Source organism: Bos taurus, chromosome 18 (genome assembly GCF_002263795.3).
Source record: "Bos taurus isolate L1 Dominette 01449 registration number 42190680 breed Hereford chromosome 18, ARS-UCD2.0, whole genome shotgun sequence".
NCBI classification, from domain to species: Eukaryota; Metazoa; Chordata; class Mammalia; order Artiodactyla; family Bovidae; genus Bos; species Bos taurus.
In genome coordinates this window covers 64371492-64388938 of record NC_037345.1, presented here as the reverse complement: position 1 = coordinate 64388938, position 17447 = coordinate 64371492, and the positions used below count along the sequence as shown (strand labels likewise).

At 44.0% G+C, this 17447-nt stretch overlaps 1 protein-coding gene across 1 annotated transcript; it reads left to right on the top strand.

Annotated features, from left to right (window-relative positions):
• Window positions 1-7217: 7217 nt before the first annotated feature.
• ZIM3 (zinc finger imprinted 3) lies at window positions 7218-14770 on the top strand. The gene is given in 5 exon segments (XM_059877342.1): window positions 7218-7271; window positions 8260-8316; window positions 10393-10537; window positions 11217-11264; window positions 13524-14770. Coding segments are annotated over 5 exon segments (1551 nt in total).
• The last annotated feature ends 2677 nt before the right edge of the window (window positions 14771-17447 follow it).

Genomic DNA, 17447 nt, shown 5'->3' with positions numbered 1-17447 from the left:
CTTCCTGTTTCTGACCAGATAGTCTTAGTTTCCTGACTAGATTAGGATCTTGAGATGAGAGGGGTGGGGCTGATTACATTTATTTGATGGTTCATTTAGCTTTTAAATACACACGTCTTTTCATTTCCAGTCCACCCAAGGAGAAGAAACGACCACCGGTGCTGGGAATTAACCTAGAGAGTTCACACCAGATTTCGCTGGAGGTAGGCTGTTCTTTCCCCTTCCTCGAAAGTCAAACGTTTTACATTTGTACGTTGATCTGAATTTTCGTGTTAGAAAGTGGTGGTCCCAGGACGTCCCCAGTACTTTCGATGGCCTTGAATCCTCAGCACCATGGCCCGTGGTTCGGTTCTGACTTGACTGTTTTCTGTGCTCAGCTTGCTTGTCTGTTCTCTAGCGGAGCCCATCTGGGCCCCACGGTCTTGGCACGGGCTTTTTGCAAAAGTGCAGCTGAACTTCTGTTCCTTTCTTCCCTCAGTTTAGCTCTGTTTTATATGCCAATGTCATATCTGTATCCATTACCTTCATCTTGTTTTTATTTTATTTTATTTATTTTTTTTTTTTTTAGTAAAGTTTTATTAAAGTATAAAGGAGATAGAGAAAGCTTCTGACATAGGCATCAGAAGGGGGCAGAAAGAGTACCCCTTGTTTTTTCTTCTTTTTTGTTTATTTATTTATTTATTTTTCTTCATCTTGTTTTTAGTCGCTCAGTCGTGTCTGACTCTTTGCAACCCCTTGGACTGGGGCCCGCCAGGCTCCTCTGTCCCTGGGATTCTGTAGGCAAGAATACTGCAGTGGGTTGTCATTTCCTCCTCCAGGGGATCCTCCCAACCCAGGGATCAAACCTGTGTCTCCTGCATTGGCAGGTAGATTTTTTACTGCTCAGCCACCAGCGAAGCCCTCAAGATTGTTTTTTTTTTTTTTTTTTCTCTTGTGATTTTTATTTTTATTTATTTTTTATTTTTTTAACTTTTATTTTATTTTTAAACTTTACAATATTGTATTAGTTTTGCCAAATATCGAAATGAATCTGCCACAGGTATACCCGCGTTCCACATACTGAACCCTCCTCCCTCCTCCCTCCCCTCCCCTCCCTCTGGGTCGTCCCAGTGCACCAGCCCCAAGCATCCAGTACCGTGCATCGAACCTGGACTGGCGACTCGTTTCATACAGGATATTAGAACTGATTCAAATGTATTCTTTTTAATGGCTGAGTAATACTCCATTGTGTATATGTACCACGGCTTTCTTATCCATTCATCTGCTGATGGGCATCTAGGTTGCTTCCATGTCCTGGCTATTATAAACAGTGCTGTGATGAACATTGGGGTACACGTGTCTTTTCAATGCTGGTTCCCTCAGTGTGTATGCCCAGCAGTGGGATTGCTGCATCATAAGGCAGTTCTATTTCCAGTTTTTTAAGGAATCTCCACACTGTTCTCCATAGTGGCTGTACTAGTTTGCATTCCCACCAACAGTGTAAGAGGGTTCCCTTTTCTCCACACCCTCTCCAGCATTTATTGCTTGTAGACTTTTGGATCGCAGCCATTCTGACTGGCGTGAAATGGTACCTCATAGTGGTTTTGATTTGCATTTCTCTGATAATGAGTGATGTTGAGCATCTTTTCATGTGTTTGTTAGCCATCTGTATGTCTTCTTTGGAGAAATGTCTATTTAGTTCTTTGGCCCATTTTTTGATTGGGTCATTTATTTTTCTGGAGTTGAGCTGTAGGAGTTGCTTGTATATTTCTGAGATTAGTTGTTTGTCCGTTGCTTCATTTGCTATTATTTTCTCCCATTCTGAAGGCTGCCTTTTCACCTTGCTAATAGTTTCCTTTGTTGTGCAGAAGCTTTTAAGTTTAATAGGTCCCATTTGTTTATTTTTGCTTTTATTTCCAATATTCTGGGAGGTGGGTCATAGAGGATCCTGCTGTGATGTATGTCGGAGAGTGTTTTACCTATGTTCTCCTCTAGGAGTTTTATAGTTTCTGGTCTTACGTTTAGATCTTTAATCCATTTTGAGTTTATTTTTGTGTAAGGTGTTAGAAAGTGTTCTAGTTTCATTGTTTTTGATAATTTTGTTTTTAAATTTCTGGGGGGTAGAGGGTCTTTTGTTTCTTTTTTTTTTTTCGGTCTGGCTCCACCATGCACACCATGTGGAATCTTAGTTCCCTGACCAGACTGAATCTTCACTCATTAATCACTAATTAATGATAAATCAGTAACTTGTAATACTTAATCTTCACTAATAAAAGACTAAGTATGGAGTCTTAACCCCTGAACTGCCAGGGTTGTTTTTTTTTTTGGCTAGGGCGCATGTGGGATCTTAGTCCTCCAAAGTGAAAGTGAAGTCGCTCAGTCGTGTCCAACTCTTTGTGACCCCATGGACTGTAGCCCACCAAGCTCCTCCATCCAAGGAATTTTCTAGGCAAGAGTACTGGAGTGAGTTGACATTTCCTTCTCCAGGGGATCTTCCCGACCCAGGGATCGAATCTGGGTCTCCCATACTGCAGGCAGACGCTTTACTGTCTGAGCCACCAGTTCTCCAACCAGGCATCAAACCTGTACTCCTGCAGTGGGAGCATGAAGTTCTAACCATTGAACCACCAGGGAATTCCCAATGATTTAATTTTTTTAGAGCAGTTTTAGTTTTATAATACAATTGAGAGGAAAGTACAGAAACTTCCCATATGCTTCCTACCTTATCCATGTATAGTCCCTCCCCCATCAACATCTATTAACCAATCATTATCAACAAAGTCCATGGTTTTCCTCTTGTTTGTTTGGGTTTTTTCCTCCCTTGTTACTTATTTTTAAGGGTTCACTCTTGTTATTGAACATGCTTCGGGTTTGAACACACATGTAATGACATAAAACCATTAACATAGTTCCATATAGAGTATTTTTCACTGCCGTAAAGACCCTTCATGCTCTCCTGCTCTGCCTGTTTATCTCTCCCTTCCCCCAAGCCCCTGGCAGCTAATCTTTATTTGGCTGAGCCAGGTCTTCATTGCCACTGAATCTTTAATTGAGCCACAGGAGAACTCTTAGTTGCAGCAAATGGGATCTTAGTTCCCTGACCAGGGATTGAACCCAGGTTCCCAACTTTGGGAGTGCGAATCACTGGATCACCAGGGAAGTCCCGAAACTAATCTCATTCTTGTCGTCACAATGTCCCTTGTTCCAGAATGTCATATAGCTGGAATCATGTAGTACGTGGCTCTTTCACACTGGTTTCTTTACTTAGTAATGTGCATTTAGTTTTCCTCCACATGTCTTTCTATGATGATAGCTTATTTCTTTTTTGCTCTGAATAAGATGCCGTTGTCTGGATATATCAGTTTATTTACGCACTTACCTATTGAGAGACATCTCGGTTGCTTCCAAGTTTTCCAATTAGGAATAAAGCTGCTGTAAACACCTGGTCCAAATGACAGTGGTGCTGAGGTTGAGAAATCCTTGTTTATATGAATAGGTAACATCTACTCTCTGTATCCTCAAATTATGAATTTGTCTCCTTTTTCGTTTCTGTTTAAAAAATGAATGAATGAGAATGTAGGGTTTTACTTCTTTATACATTTTGAAATCACATATTTACAGCTACTTTAGAACAGTCTTTTAGCAAAAAAATTTTTTTTTAATTATCTTGCATGACTTTTGCCCACTATGAAAGAATTTTTTAAAACACATGACACTAGGGATTTTATACATTTTTTGTTTTAAAAAGAGGAACGTGTCAATGTTTAATTTTGAAACTACAAATTGTATAGAAACTGTATTCTTAAAAAATATCTTTTCCCTCTTACTTGTTTCTCTAATCCTTATAACCGATACACTATTTCTACTAATTGTCCTTTACGAGAGCGAAGTTACCTAAAAAGTGAGCAATAAGGAAACACAAGCGTTAGAAAAACTGAAAAAGAGGTCAGAAGGCAATTATTAATTGTGATCAAAAAATATCCATTGAGCAGAAGTTGAACAAATGACTCCAAAATCTGTGAAAGTAGGAAAATGTTCACTGTTAGCAACTCAGCAAAGATGGATAAATCAGTAACTTGTAAGAAAAAGTGAAGTTACAAAAAAGCCTTTGAACCATACTTTTGAGATATTAATTAAAAAAAAAAAAAAAAAACCGGGAGGGAACTCCCTGGTGGTCCAATGGTTAGGATGCTGCCCTTTCACTGCCATGGACCCAAGTTCAATCCCTAGTTGGGAAATTCCCTGTCAGGTCACACTTTCTTTTTAAAATGCAGAGAAGAATGAAAGATGAAACTAAGACGTCGTCACAAAGCAAGACAAATACTGTACAGTATCACTTGTATGTGGAACCTAAAAAATACAACCAACTAGTGAATGATAAAAAAGAAGCAGAAACAGAGAACACATTGTGATTAACAGTGGGGAGAGGGAAGCAGGGAGGGGCAAGACGAGGAGGGACGAACTACAGGCGTGAAAGGAGCTACCAGGACACGCCGGACAGCATGGAGAATGTAGCCCGTATTTTACAATACCTATAATTGAGTATAGCCTTCAAAAACCATGACTCACTATATTGTACACCAGTATGGCTTCTGAAAGATGGGAATACCAGACCACCTCATCTGCCTCTTGAGAAACCTGTATGCAGGTCAGGAAGCAACAGTTAGAACTGGACATGGAACAACAGACTGGTTCCAAATAGGAAAAGGAGTTCGTCAAGGCTGTATATTGTCACCCTGTTTATTTAACTTATATGCAGAGTCCATCATGAGAAATGCTGGACTGGAAGAAACACAAGTTGGAATCAAGATTGCCGGGAGAAATATCAATAACCTCAGATATGTAGATGACACCACCTTTATGGCAGAAAGTGAAGAGGAACTCAAAAGCCTCTTGATGAAACTGAAAGTGGAGAGTGGAAAAGTTGGCTTAAAGGTCAACATTCAGAAAACAAAGATCATGGCATCTGGTCCCATCACTTCATGGGAAATAGATGGGGAAACAGTGGAAACAGTGTCAGACTTTATTTTTCTGGGCTCCAAAATCACTACAGATGGTGACTGCAGCCATGAAATTAAAAGACGCTTACTCCTTGGAAGGAAAGTTATGACCAACCTAGATAGCATATTCAAAAGCAGAGACATTACTTTGCCAACAAAGGTCCGTCTAGTCAAGGCTATGGTTTTTCCATTGGTCATGTATGGATGTGAGAGTTGGACTGTGAAGAAGGCTGAGCGCCAAAGAATTGATGCTTTTGAACTGTGGTGTTGGAGAAGACTCTTGAGAGTCCCTTGGACTGCAAGGAGATCCAACCAGTCCATTCTGAAGGAGATCAGCCCTGGGATTTCTTTGGAAGGAATGATGCTAAAGATGAAACTCCAGTACTTTGGCCACCTCATGTGAAGAGTTGACTCATTGGAAAAGACTCTGATGCTGGGAGGGGTTGGGGGCAAGAGGAGAAGGGGACGACAGAGGGTGAGATGGCTGGATGGCATCACTGACTCGATGGACGTGACTCTGAGTGAACTCCGGGGGTTGGTCATGGACAGGGAGGCCTGGCATGCTGCGATTCATGGGGTCGCAAAGAGTCGGACACGACTGAGCGGCTGATCTGATCTGATCTGATGGCTTCCCAGGCAGCACTAGTGCCGACGCAGGAGACATAAGAGACTTGGGTTTGATCTCTGGATGGGACGATCCCCCAGAGGAGGGCATAGCTACCCACTCCACAATTCCTGCCTGGAGGATCCCATGGACAGAGGAGCCTGGCGGGCTACAGTCCATGGGGTTGCAAAGAGTTGGACACCACTGAAGCAGCTTAGCACATACATATTACACACCTGTAACTTATTAATATTGTACAACTATACTTCAATTAAAAAAAATGAAAATAAGGGACTTCCCTGGTGGCTCAGTGGTTAGGACTCCATGTTTCCACTGCAGGGGGGCACAGGTTGGATCCTGGGTTGGGGAACTAAGATCCCACAAGCCACCTGGGTCAGAAAAAAAAAAGAAAGAAAGAAAAGTAGCTATTTATTATTTTTTAAATTAATGTGTATATTTTATTGAAGCATAGTTGACTTACACAGCAGGGTGCTTCAGTTATATGCACACACATATATTACTTTGTTATTATAAGGTAATGACTGTCATTCCCTGTGCTATACAGTAAACCTTTCTTGCTTGTTGTGTATCTATGTTTTTAAAATTAGAAATCTAGCTTTCTATTCATACTAAGTCAAACAAGTGAAATCAAAATGTCTTAAATTTTTTAGCTAGGCAAACATGCCTACATTTCCTAAAATAGACATATTATATTTTACTTACTATTTATATATATGTGTATGAAAGCCTTTCTACTACACTTGATAAAAGCTTGAGAAAGACCATCAAATAAAAAGAAAAAGTAGGTATTCTTAGAAAGAGAAAAGAAGATGTCCTCAGAAATTGAAACTACTAAGGCCAACCAGTCCATCCTAAAGGAAATCAGTCCTGAACGTTCATTGGAAGGACTGATGCTGGAGCTGAAACGCCAATACGTTGGCCACCTGATGTGAAGAGCTGACTCTTTTGAGAAGACCCTGATGCTGGGAAAGATTGAAGGCGTAAGGAGGAGACGTCAGAGGATGAGATGGTTGGATGGTATCCCCGACTCGACGGACATGACTTTGAGTAAACTCTGGGAGTTGGTGATGGACAGGGAGGCCTGGCGTGCTGCAGTCCATAGGGTGGCAAAGAGTCAGACACGACTGAGCGCCTGAACCGAACTGCACTGCACTGCACTGAACTGAGGGCAAAGGGCCTGTACTGCTCGCCCCAGGCTTCTCCTGCCTGGATTCTGCCCTCCTGGTGAAGCGACCTTCTTGCGGGTGACATGGCCTGTTTCCTGCCTTGCTTCCCCATGAGAGGGAAGACTGTGGTTTGGAAGACGTCAGAGCAGTTGGAGGAAACAGAGAGACCCCGCCTTCTCTGATGAGGCAGAAAGTCCAGAAAGACGCCCTCTCAGGACCTTTTCTTGTTCTGTTCTGGGTCTCAGGCTGGGTTCTGAGAAAGGCGGCTGTCCTTGCCATTTCCTCCTCCAGAGGATCTTCCCCACCCAGGGATCGAACCCAAGTCTCCTGCATTGACGGGCGGGTCCTTTACCCCTGAGCCATCTGGCAAGTTTATGGACCACTGCAAATCAGGCTGAACTGACTCAGAATTAACCGTGCCTTTGAAAACTCTCACGGGTGAGAGGCATGAAGGCGGATTCCTGGAGGGGTCTGCAGGTGGCTGACCTGACGGCTCTGCTTGTACACAATAGAGCCTGCACCTTCAGATCCTTAAGAAACCTTTGATTGTAGCACCTGGGCTTGCCTGATGGCTTAGTGGTCAAGAATCCGTCCGCCAATGCGGGAGACATGGGTTCGATCCCTGGTGCGGGAAGATCTCCCATGAGGAGGAGCAACTAAGCTCCACACCTCCCTCCCTCCAGCTAAGCACCACAACTACTGAGCCTGTGCTCGAGCGCCCGGGAGCCGCAACTACTGGAGTCCTCGAGCCCTAGAGCCCCGACTCCACGAGACCAGAAGCCTCCACAATGAGAAGCGTGCTCACAGCTAGAGAGCAGCCCCCGCTCCCTGCAAGTAGAGAAAAAGCCCGTGCAGCGAGGAAGACCCAGCACAGACACAAATAGATAAATAAATAAAATTATTATTTTTAATTATTAAAAAAAAGAAAGAAAACTTTGATTACAGTACCTGTAAGTTGCTTCCACTCGTTTGATGCGAAAAATAAGCCGATAGTGAGATGTCTTGTCCTTGATCCTTTTTTTGCACTCTCGTAGTTATTTGTGCCATACTAAGTCTCCTCTGTTGTATCTGACTCTCCGTGCACGTGAGGCTCCTTTGTTCAGGGGGTTATTCAGGCAAGAATATTGGAGTGGGTTGCCATGCCCTCCTCCAGGGGATCTTCTGACCCAGGGGTCAAAAATGCATCTCCTGCGAGACCCGCATTGTAGGCAGATTCTTTACCGCTGAGTGACCTGGAAAGCCCCCAGAGTTATTTACTGGAAGGCAAAGGATTACTAGTAGAACCTCAGGATCAAGGAGATGTAAATTGTGAGAGGTCAAGGGAATTCTATGGGTTTATGCCACCCAGCGGGTCGGCCCCTGTCCCGACAAGGGTCCCTCCTGGGACGAGCGAAGGCTTTCTGAAGGGTCCAGGTAGTGCTCCCTGTACAGGAGGACTGGGCAGCTCCGGACGTCCTGTTTTTCATGACTTTTTTCTGTTTTCCCTCAGCTCTTCCTTCCCGAGACCGCCATGGCTCAAAAGGAACAGGAAATGAAAAATATCCAGGTGAGTTTTTTTTAATCCAAATCGTCATCTCAAACAAGCGAACATGTCATCTGTATTCCCATTCCTCAGAATTAACCTCCGCTAACCTCTCTGGCAGTTTCTCCTTCCCTCCTCCATCCCCTCTCCCTCCACAGTTATCTGGGGCAGCATCCTGTTGTCACACCCTGAATTCCCTCAGGTCTCACCAACTTCCCTTAATCGCTGTTGACTGTGACATCCTTTGCTTACTGATCTGGGAGACAATATCTTATTTCTCACATGTCAAAAGGAGGGGTGCCCTTTCCCCCAGTAGCTCAGTTGGTAAAGAATCCGCCTGCAATGCTGGAGACCTCGGTTCGATTCCTGGGTCGGGAAGATCCCCGGGAGAAGGGATAGACTACCCACTCCAGTATTCTTGGGCTTCCCTGGCGGCTCAGCTGGTAAAGAATCCTCCTGCAATGCGGAAGACCTAGGTTCGATCCTTGGGTTGGGAAGATGCCCTGCAGAAGGGAAAGGCTACCCACTCCAGTATTCTGGCCTGGAGAATTCCATGGACGATACAGTCCATGGGGTCACAAAGAATCAGACATGACGGAGCAACTTTCACTTTCACTTCTCACCATTTCCCCAAACCAAGGAAAGCTTGTCACAATCCAATTTCCACGCCTTGTGAAAAACAGATTGGAAGGCATCAGTTTAGAAGCAGCGAAAGAGTAAGGATGTTGTTGTTTAGTCATCAAGTGATGTCCAGTCATTGGGACCCCATGGACTTCAGCACGCCAGACTTCCTGTTCTTCACTGTCTCCTGGAATTTGCTCAAACTCATATTCATTGACTCAGTTATGTCATGCAACCGTCTCATCCTCCGTCGTCCCCTTTTCCTCCTAGAGTTACGATGCTAGTGCCTTGTTCTAAATAAAGGAACGGGTTTATCTGAGTCAGTTCCAGTGAGGTGGGTGAGCCTAGAACCTGTTACACAGAGTGAAGTGAGTCAGAAAGAGAAGAACAAATTTTGTATATAAACGCACATACATGGAATCCAGAAAGAAGTACTGATGAACCTATTTGCAGAGCAGAAATAGAGACGCAAGCATAGAGGAGAGACTTGTGGACACAGCAGGGAGAGGAGAGGGTGGGATGGACTGAGAGAGTAGCATTGAAATATATACCGATTTTACCGTATGTAAAACAGATAGCTAGTGGGAATTTGCTCTGTGCTCTGTGACAACCTAGAGAGGTGGGAAGGGGGGGTTCTAGAGGGAGGGGACACCTGTGGCTGTATACCCATCGCTGGTATATGTTGACATTTGGCAGAAACTGACAAGATTTTAAAGGAACTGTCCTCCAATTAAAAAAAATTAAAAATGGTTAAAAAAAAAAAGATCATAGGTACTTCTCTGGTAGCCCAGTGGTTAAGACTCTGAGCTTCCACTGCAGAGGGCACAGGTTCGACCTCTTATTGGTGAACTAACATCCTCTATGCCTTGTGGCACAGCCAAGAAAACTGCAAAGAGCTTAGCATGTAATAAATCATAATTATCTTAAAAAAAAAAAGATACTGTGGATCAGTGAACAGTGGGGAAAATGGAGACCACCAAATAGATCTGAGAGAGGTCTAGAAAGTAAAATCGATGGCACTGGATAGGGTTTGTAGAAACATAACCCTGAGGCTACAGCTCATCGGCAAGATATTTCAGGTACAATTAATTTTCTCCCAGACACAGCAGTCATAGAGAGGCTTCCCAGGTGGCTCAGTGGTAAAGAACTCATCTATTAATATAGGAGCCATGGGTTCAATCCCTGGGTTCGGAAGATCCTGGGGAGAAAGAAATGGCAACCCACTCTAGCATTTTCTTTTTTAGTCTATTTTTTTATTGAGGGATAATTGCTTCACAACACTCCAGCATTCTTGCCTCGGAAACCCTATGGACAAAGGAGCCTGGCAGGCTACAGTCCATGGGGTCGCGAAGAGTCAGACACAACTTAGTCACTGAGCACACATAACCCTCAGTGAATAGCATACACAATTCCATCTTGGCTCAGTGGAAACTCATTCCTGTTCACCAGGCCTCTGGATCTGGGGGTATTTTTCTGCAGGTCAGGAGCTTGTTACAGGGAGGCGTGACCTTTGAGGATGTTGCCGTGGACTTCACACAGGAGGAGTGGCAGCGGCTGAGTCCTGAGCAGAGGGACCTGTACAGGGATGTGACCTTGGAGAACTACAGGAACCTGGTCTCCATGGGTGAGCGTGGCTCCTTGGGGAGCGTCACTCAAAACCTGAAGCCTGAACCTTGTGGCACTCCCCCCGAGTGGCTTACCAGTTTTGGCTGTTAGATGCTATTTGCTTTGGATATGTTCGTGGCAGGACAGAGATTAGGGCATGTGAGGTGCACGTGGGCTAAAGTTAAGGAGCCTCCGTCTCAGGTTGTATAAGTACCGTGAGGGTGAAGGCCTCTTTCAGTTTTGTGGGCGGGGGCCTCTCGCTCCACCCCAGTTCTGGCCCTGATTTTTGGGAAAACATCATCCTCTGAAAAAAAAGCATTTGAAAACTGTATTTGGATTGACAGCCCCCAGGCATTCCTAGCTGTATCTTCTCCACCTGTTCCCTCCACCAAAGGGGAACACACAACACCCACACTCACACCAACACACACACACATTCCAACACGTTTGAACACCCTCAGACACACAGCACTAACACACACTCACAGAAACACACACACAAGCACACAAACACTCCAACACAGATGAACACCCTCACACACGGTACTCACACAAACACACATACAAACACACAAACACTCCAACACATAGGAACACCCTCAGACACACGGTACTCACACAAACACACTCGTGGAAACACACAAACACATGTCCCCACAAAAACTCACTCAACTTCAAACTGTATTTTCCGTGAACAGGAGGAGAGGACTCCACCAAACCGGAAGTGATCTTGAGGTTGGAAAACGGTGAGGAGCCGTGGATGGTGGGAACGCAAGAGCTGAGGAGCTGCAGTCCAGCAGGTACATGACCAGGAGAGGGAGGGCTCAAGTCACGTGGATGGAAGTCGTCCTTTTTATTTCGGCCGCAGTGCGCCCCTTGTAGGATCTTAGTTCCCCGATCAGGGAATGAACCCGTTCTCTCTGCACCGATTCCTAACCACAGGATGGCCAGGGAATTCCCCCCACCCCACCCGACCTCTTAGAAAAATCACTAAGTCCTTTAGCCTGAGTGCACCAAAATCACATGGAAGCTACTGACTTTTTTTTGTAATGAGAGAATCTCCAGGTATTTCTCTCCACACAGCCATGTTCCTTAATTTTCACCTGAATTTTCCTTTTCGAGTAAACTCTGTTTCTCCCCTCTGTGGGCTCTCCTCTGCTCCCTGTGCACTCAACTGTGAAGCCCCCTGCACTCAAGTGTTTTCTTTAACACAAGGGCCTTCTCTTATAAGGGCATGATCACAGTACAGGGGTTGACATTGGGTACTCAGCACTGAAAGTAATGCCAGTATTTGTCTATAAACATCATTCAAATTTCACGAATTTTCCCAATAATGTGCTTCATAGCAAAAGAATTGAAAACGTTGGATCCAAAATTCAGCTGCTTAACTTACATGGGAAAAGAATCTAGATAAGAAATCTGTATATATATACAGATGGACCTCCCTGGTGGCTCAGATGGTAAAGAATCTGCCTGCAGTGCAGAAGACCCAGGTTTGATCCCTGGGTTGGGAAGACCTGCTTGACACGGAAATGGCTACCCACTCCAGTGTTCTTGCCTGGAGAAGAGGAGCCTGGCGGGCTATAGTCCATGGGGCTGCAAAGAGTTGGACACAACTGAACAAATAACACTTTAACTTTCATATGTACAGATTGTATATAAATACACACATATGTGTGTATCTACTTTTGTATATATATTCAGATATATTTTGAATATGTTCAGAATATATTTCAGACATATTCAGAATCTGAAAAAGAATCACTTTGGTGTACACCTGAAACTAACACAGCACTGAAAATCAACTGTACTTCAATTTAAAAAATTAATCAATAAAAGCAAACCGCAAAAAGAACAAGACACAGGGCTTCCCTGGTGGTCCAGTGGTTAAAACTTTGACTTCCAATATAGGGCACGCAGTTTTATACCTGGTCAGGGAACTAAGATCCCACATGTTGCGGGGCTTTGAAGCCCACGTGCCACCACTGGAAAAGCCCATGCCCTGCAGCAAAGACCAAGTGCAGCTCAAAATACGAGAGAGAACATGATACAATTACATGCACACAGCAATTCATAAATATTAGATTATCTAAGTTTATTTTAAAGCTCCCTGGTAGCTCAGCTGGCAAAGAATCTGCCAGCAAAGCAGGAGACCCTGGTTTGATCCCTGGTGGGGAAGATGCCCTGGAGAAGGGCATGGGAACCCACTCCAGTATTCTTGCCTGGAGAATCCCCATGGACAGAGGAGCCTGGTGGGCTACAGTCCATGGGGTCGCAAAGAGTGAGACATGACTGAGCGACTAAGCACACACATGTTTATTTAGGAAAAAACTAACCAGAATGCACACATAGCAGGTAACTGAGTATAAATCTGTCCTGGATCTTAAGCTCTATTTATCTGAAACTAAAGATACGGTGGCTACACAACAGTTACCTTCAGTAAGCGGTCGGCAGGTGTTCAGTTGTGGTCAGTTGTCATAGGAAGTCCCGTTTTTGATCACTCTTGATCAGTATCACCTGAGGTTATATCTACTCCTTTAGTGTTCCTCCATGAAGTTTCAATTAAGTTAGTTTCCCACAGACTTTACACCTGAAACCAGAATGATCTCTTCAATAGAGAATTTACAGTGCCTCATTTCAATCATGTGAGTGGGGAGATTCACACAGAGCATTTCTCTGTATTCTTTAAAAAAAAATTATATTTATTTATTTATTTTTGGCTGTGCTGGGTCTTCATAGCTGCACGGGCTTTTCTGTAGTTGCAGCCAGCAGGGGCTGCTCCCTAGTAGCAGAGCTTGGGCTTCTCGTTGCGGTGGCTTTCCTTGTTGCGGGGCTTGGGCTCTAGAGCAGGTGGGTTTCAGTAGCTGTGCACACCACGGGTTTAGTTGCCCTGTTGCAAGTGGTATCTTCCTGGACCAGGAATCAAACAGGAGTTCCCTGCATTGGCAGGGGGGTTCTTATCCACGGTACCACCAGGAAGTCCGTTTCTTTGTATTCTGTTTTAGGAAAAGACTGGGCCATTGAAGAGCAGAGTTGGAGATTCCAGGACATAGAGCAGAACCTCAAGACAGAAGCTGTATCCGCCAACCAGGAAAGATTGACTGAGCACAAAGATCCTGAACGTGACAACCCTACAGAAAAGCTCCTACCGAGCACAGACAGTGTTCCTTTGAGGGTCAGACTGCTTGAAGGTGACTCATGTGGGAAACATTTGAAACATAGTTTAGATAAGAAAAGCTATGCAAAAAATAATACGTATAATATATACAAAAGAAGAATTGGCAATGATCCATCTAAACTGAAAGAAAACCAGTTTTTGTGGAATGCCCATCAAAAGTCACTCAGTTCAAAATCATACCTTCAGAGTCCCCTAAGGACACAAGCCATTGAGGAATCCTTTGGACATAATACACATAGACAGGCATTCAGCAAGAAGAGTAGGACTGATGAACATCAGAACACTGATACAGGAGAAAAATCCTATGAATGTGATGAATGTGGAAAAGTCTACAAGCAAAAGCCCAGCCTTGTCCAACACCAGAAAACTCACATTGAAGAGAAACCCTTTGAGTGTCAAACATGTGGGAAAGGCTTTTCCTGGAAATCCTCCTGCATTAATCATAAGAAAATTCACAATGAAGAGAGAGCCTATGAATGTGATAAATGTGGGAAGTCATTTAAACAGGGCTCAACCCTCCTTCAACATAAAAAAATTCACACTGGACAAAAACCCTACAGCTGCAACGACTGTGCAAAAGCATTCATCTACAAGTCAGATCTTGTCAAACATCAGAGAACACACACAGGAGAGAAGCCTTATAAATGCAAGGTATGTGGAAAGGCTTTTGCCCAGAAATCCAATGCCATTGACCATGAGAAAATCCACTCTAAGGAGAGAGCCTACGCCTGTGAGCTATGTGGCAATACCTTCATCCAGCAGAAAAATCTCATTCAACACAGAAAAATCCATACTGGAGAAAAATGCTATGAATGTGACAGATGTGGGAAAGCTTTCTTCCAGAAGTCCAATCTTCACAGCCATCAGAGAATTCATAGCGAAGAGAAGACCTACCAATGTCAGGAATGCGGAAAATTCTTTAGCTGGAAGTTAGGCCTCCGCCTGCATCAGAAAATCCATACTGGATAGAAACCTCAGGAGTGTTCTGAATGTGGAAAAGTCTTCCTTGACACGTTGTATCTTATCAAACACCAGAGAAGAATTCACAACAGATACACACTTCCTGCAGGTTAAAATAGGGGAATGCTCCCCTTAGAGGCCGGCCTAGAAGAGTCCTCCAGGAGTTCCCACTGAATGATCAGTAAGAACACTCTTGTCGGAGGGCAGCCTGGGGGTGCTGTGTATCCTTTGAAGATTGATTTTGTTTATTGTTCAGCAAATATTAAGTACCCTTTGTATACCAGGGATACTTTTAAACATTGACAATGTAGCAATAAACCAAATTGACAAAAATGCTCATGGAGTTTTTTCCTAGTGAATACAATCCGTGGTATCCATTTTTAAATTTTACTTATTTATTATTATTATTATTAATACATCTCTTCATTCTTTTTTTAAAAGATTTTTTAAAAGATGTATTTATTTATTTTTGGCTCTGGTGGTCTTCGCTGCTGCCCTTGGGCTTTGTCCAGCTGCAGGGAGCAGGGGCTGCTGATTGCAGTAACTTCTCTGGTTTCGGAGCACAGGCTGCAGGTATGCAGGCTCAGTATTGTGGTGCACAGGCTTAGTTGCTCTGAGGCGTGTAGGATCTTCCCAGACCTGGGATCAAACCAGTGTCCCTTGCATCGCAAGGTGGATTCTTAACCACTGGACCACCAGGGAAGCCCTAAAGATTTTTCAGTGTGGACCATTTTTTTAAATCTTTATTGAATTTGTTGTAATATTGTTTCTATTATATGTTTTGTTTTTTTGGCCAATAGGCATGGGGGAATCTTAGCTCCCCAGCTGGGGGTCGAACCCACACACCGTGCATTGGAAGGTGAAGTCTTTTTAAAATTTAATTTAATTTTTAATTTTATTTATTTCAGCTGCCCTACGGGGCACGTGGGATCTTAGCTCCCCCACCAGGGACTGAACTCATGCCCCCTATATTGGGAGTGTGAAGTCTTAATCACTGGCCTTCCAGGGATGTCCCATGTATTTTTTAAATATAAATACTATCGCTAATTGGGGACAATAAACATAAAATGGAACGACATAGTTGCATCACTAAAATGCCCTGGATGGATTATATTAGTAGTATTTATTTGTATTAGTATATACTAGCATTTATTTATTTGGGGCTTTTTATTTGGGAACATGATCTGTTAAGTCAATACATTTAGCAACCCAGGAGAAATATACTGAAAGTACCTGGTAAGTCTTCAAAGTTGGGAAAGAAAGAGGGACAAATAGATGTTTCACACCATAAAAATCTCTGCCCTCCTCCCCACTTCACTTTGTTTTCCAAGAGAACAGGGAGATAATTCATCTCTCTTGTGAGCAGGACTGACTCCACCCACCGTGATCACCTAGCTTCCTGTGCCGACTGCAGATTGGTTCTCGCTGAGGGCATTTGCCATCTGCCTCTGCAGAGACTGAATTCTGTGCTTGAACAGAGTTCAGGGTGGACAGACTGGCACTTTGTGTGCCAGAGAAATTGATGGCACTGGTCTTTAGATAGTTGGATATTTTCAGAAACTGATTTCATGATCCCAGTCCTTGCATCTCCTGTATCTAGAAAATCACTAAATCCCTTCATGGTGACATCAGCTCCTCATGAGTAGCAGAAAATTTTGTAAAGTAAGTGCTTGATTGCGTTGAACTCCCTCTTCACCAAAATCTCACATATTGACCTTCCCCCACTGCCTCTTTGGAGCAGTCTCTCAGAGCTATCTGAGGTGCTGTCTCCCAGGCCATAGTCCTCATTTTGTCTCCAATAAAATTAACTCCTAGCTCTTACCTTGTACATCTTTTTTAGTTGATACCTGGAACCAGTCTGCCCATGAGTTTCATGTATTTTTTTTCAGCATTTATTTGGGGCTTAGTCGCAGCATCTGGGATCTAGTTCCCTGTCCAGGGGTCAAACCCAGGCCCCCTGCATTGGGAGTGTGGAGTCTTTGCCTCCAAACCATCAGGGAAGTCCGCGTGCATTTTTGCTGCTCACTGCCATGCAGTATCTTACTCCAAGTCTCACACATGTCTGCTTAGCAAAAGCAAGGGAGCCTGGAAAATAACATTTTTAGCTAACCAGACTTTGCAACGCAGGAAGGTAAGCTAGAAGAGGATTAAAACGGGTGTTAGTTAGATTCACTCTGCCGTGGACAGTCCACCCATGAAGATGGAGGTCTTCAGAAAGTTGAATTCCACACGATAGCGGAAACATCTTCCTGCTTCACATAATACAACCATCCCTCATTTAAATGGGAACATACTCACCCTCTCTCCCTTGGGGAAGTAAGTCTTCTGAGTCATTCCTTTCCTCCCTAAACGATTCCAGGTTCTAGTTTGTAACCTGGAAAGTGAAAGAAAGTGAAAGTGAAGTCGCTCAGTCGTGTCCGACTCTTTGCGACCCCATGGACTGTAGCCTGCACCAGGCTCCTCCATGCATGGGATTGTCCAGGCAAGAGTACTGGAGTGGGTTGCCATTTCCTCCTCCAGGGGATCTTCCTGACCCAGGGATCGAACCCAGGTCTCCTGCACTGCAGGCAGGCGCTTTACCCTCTGAGCCACCAGGGAAGCTCTTGTAACCTGGAAATTAGCATTTAAACACTGACAGAACACAATAGATGTCACAGTAGGGGGAAGAGATAAGAATAGGTGAAATCTTTTCACTTTCATTTTTGGATTAGACAATAAATTGAGTGAGAAAATATTATATTATGGATGGTGACTGGAGTGCTCTTGGAGCAGGAGCTGGCCCCAGGCTAGG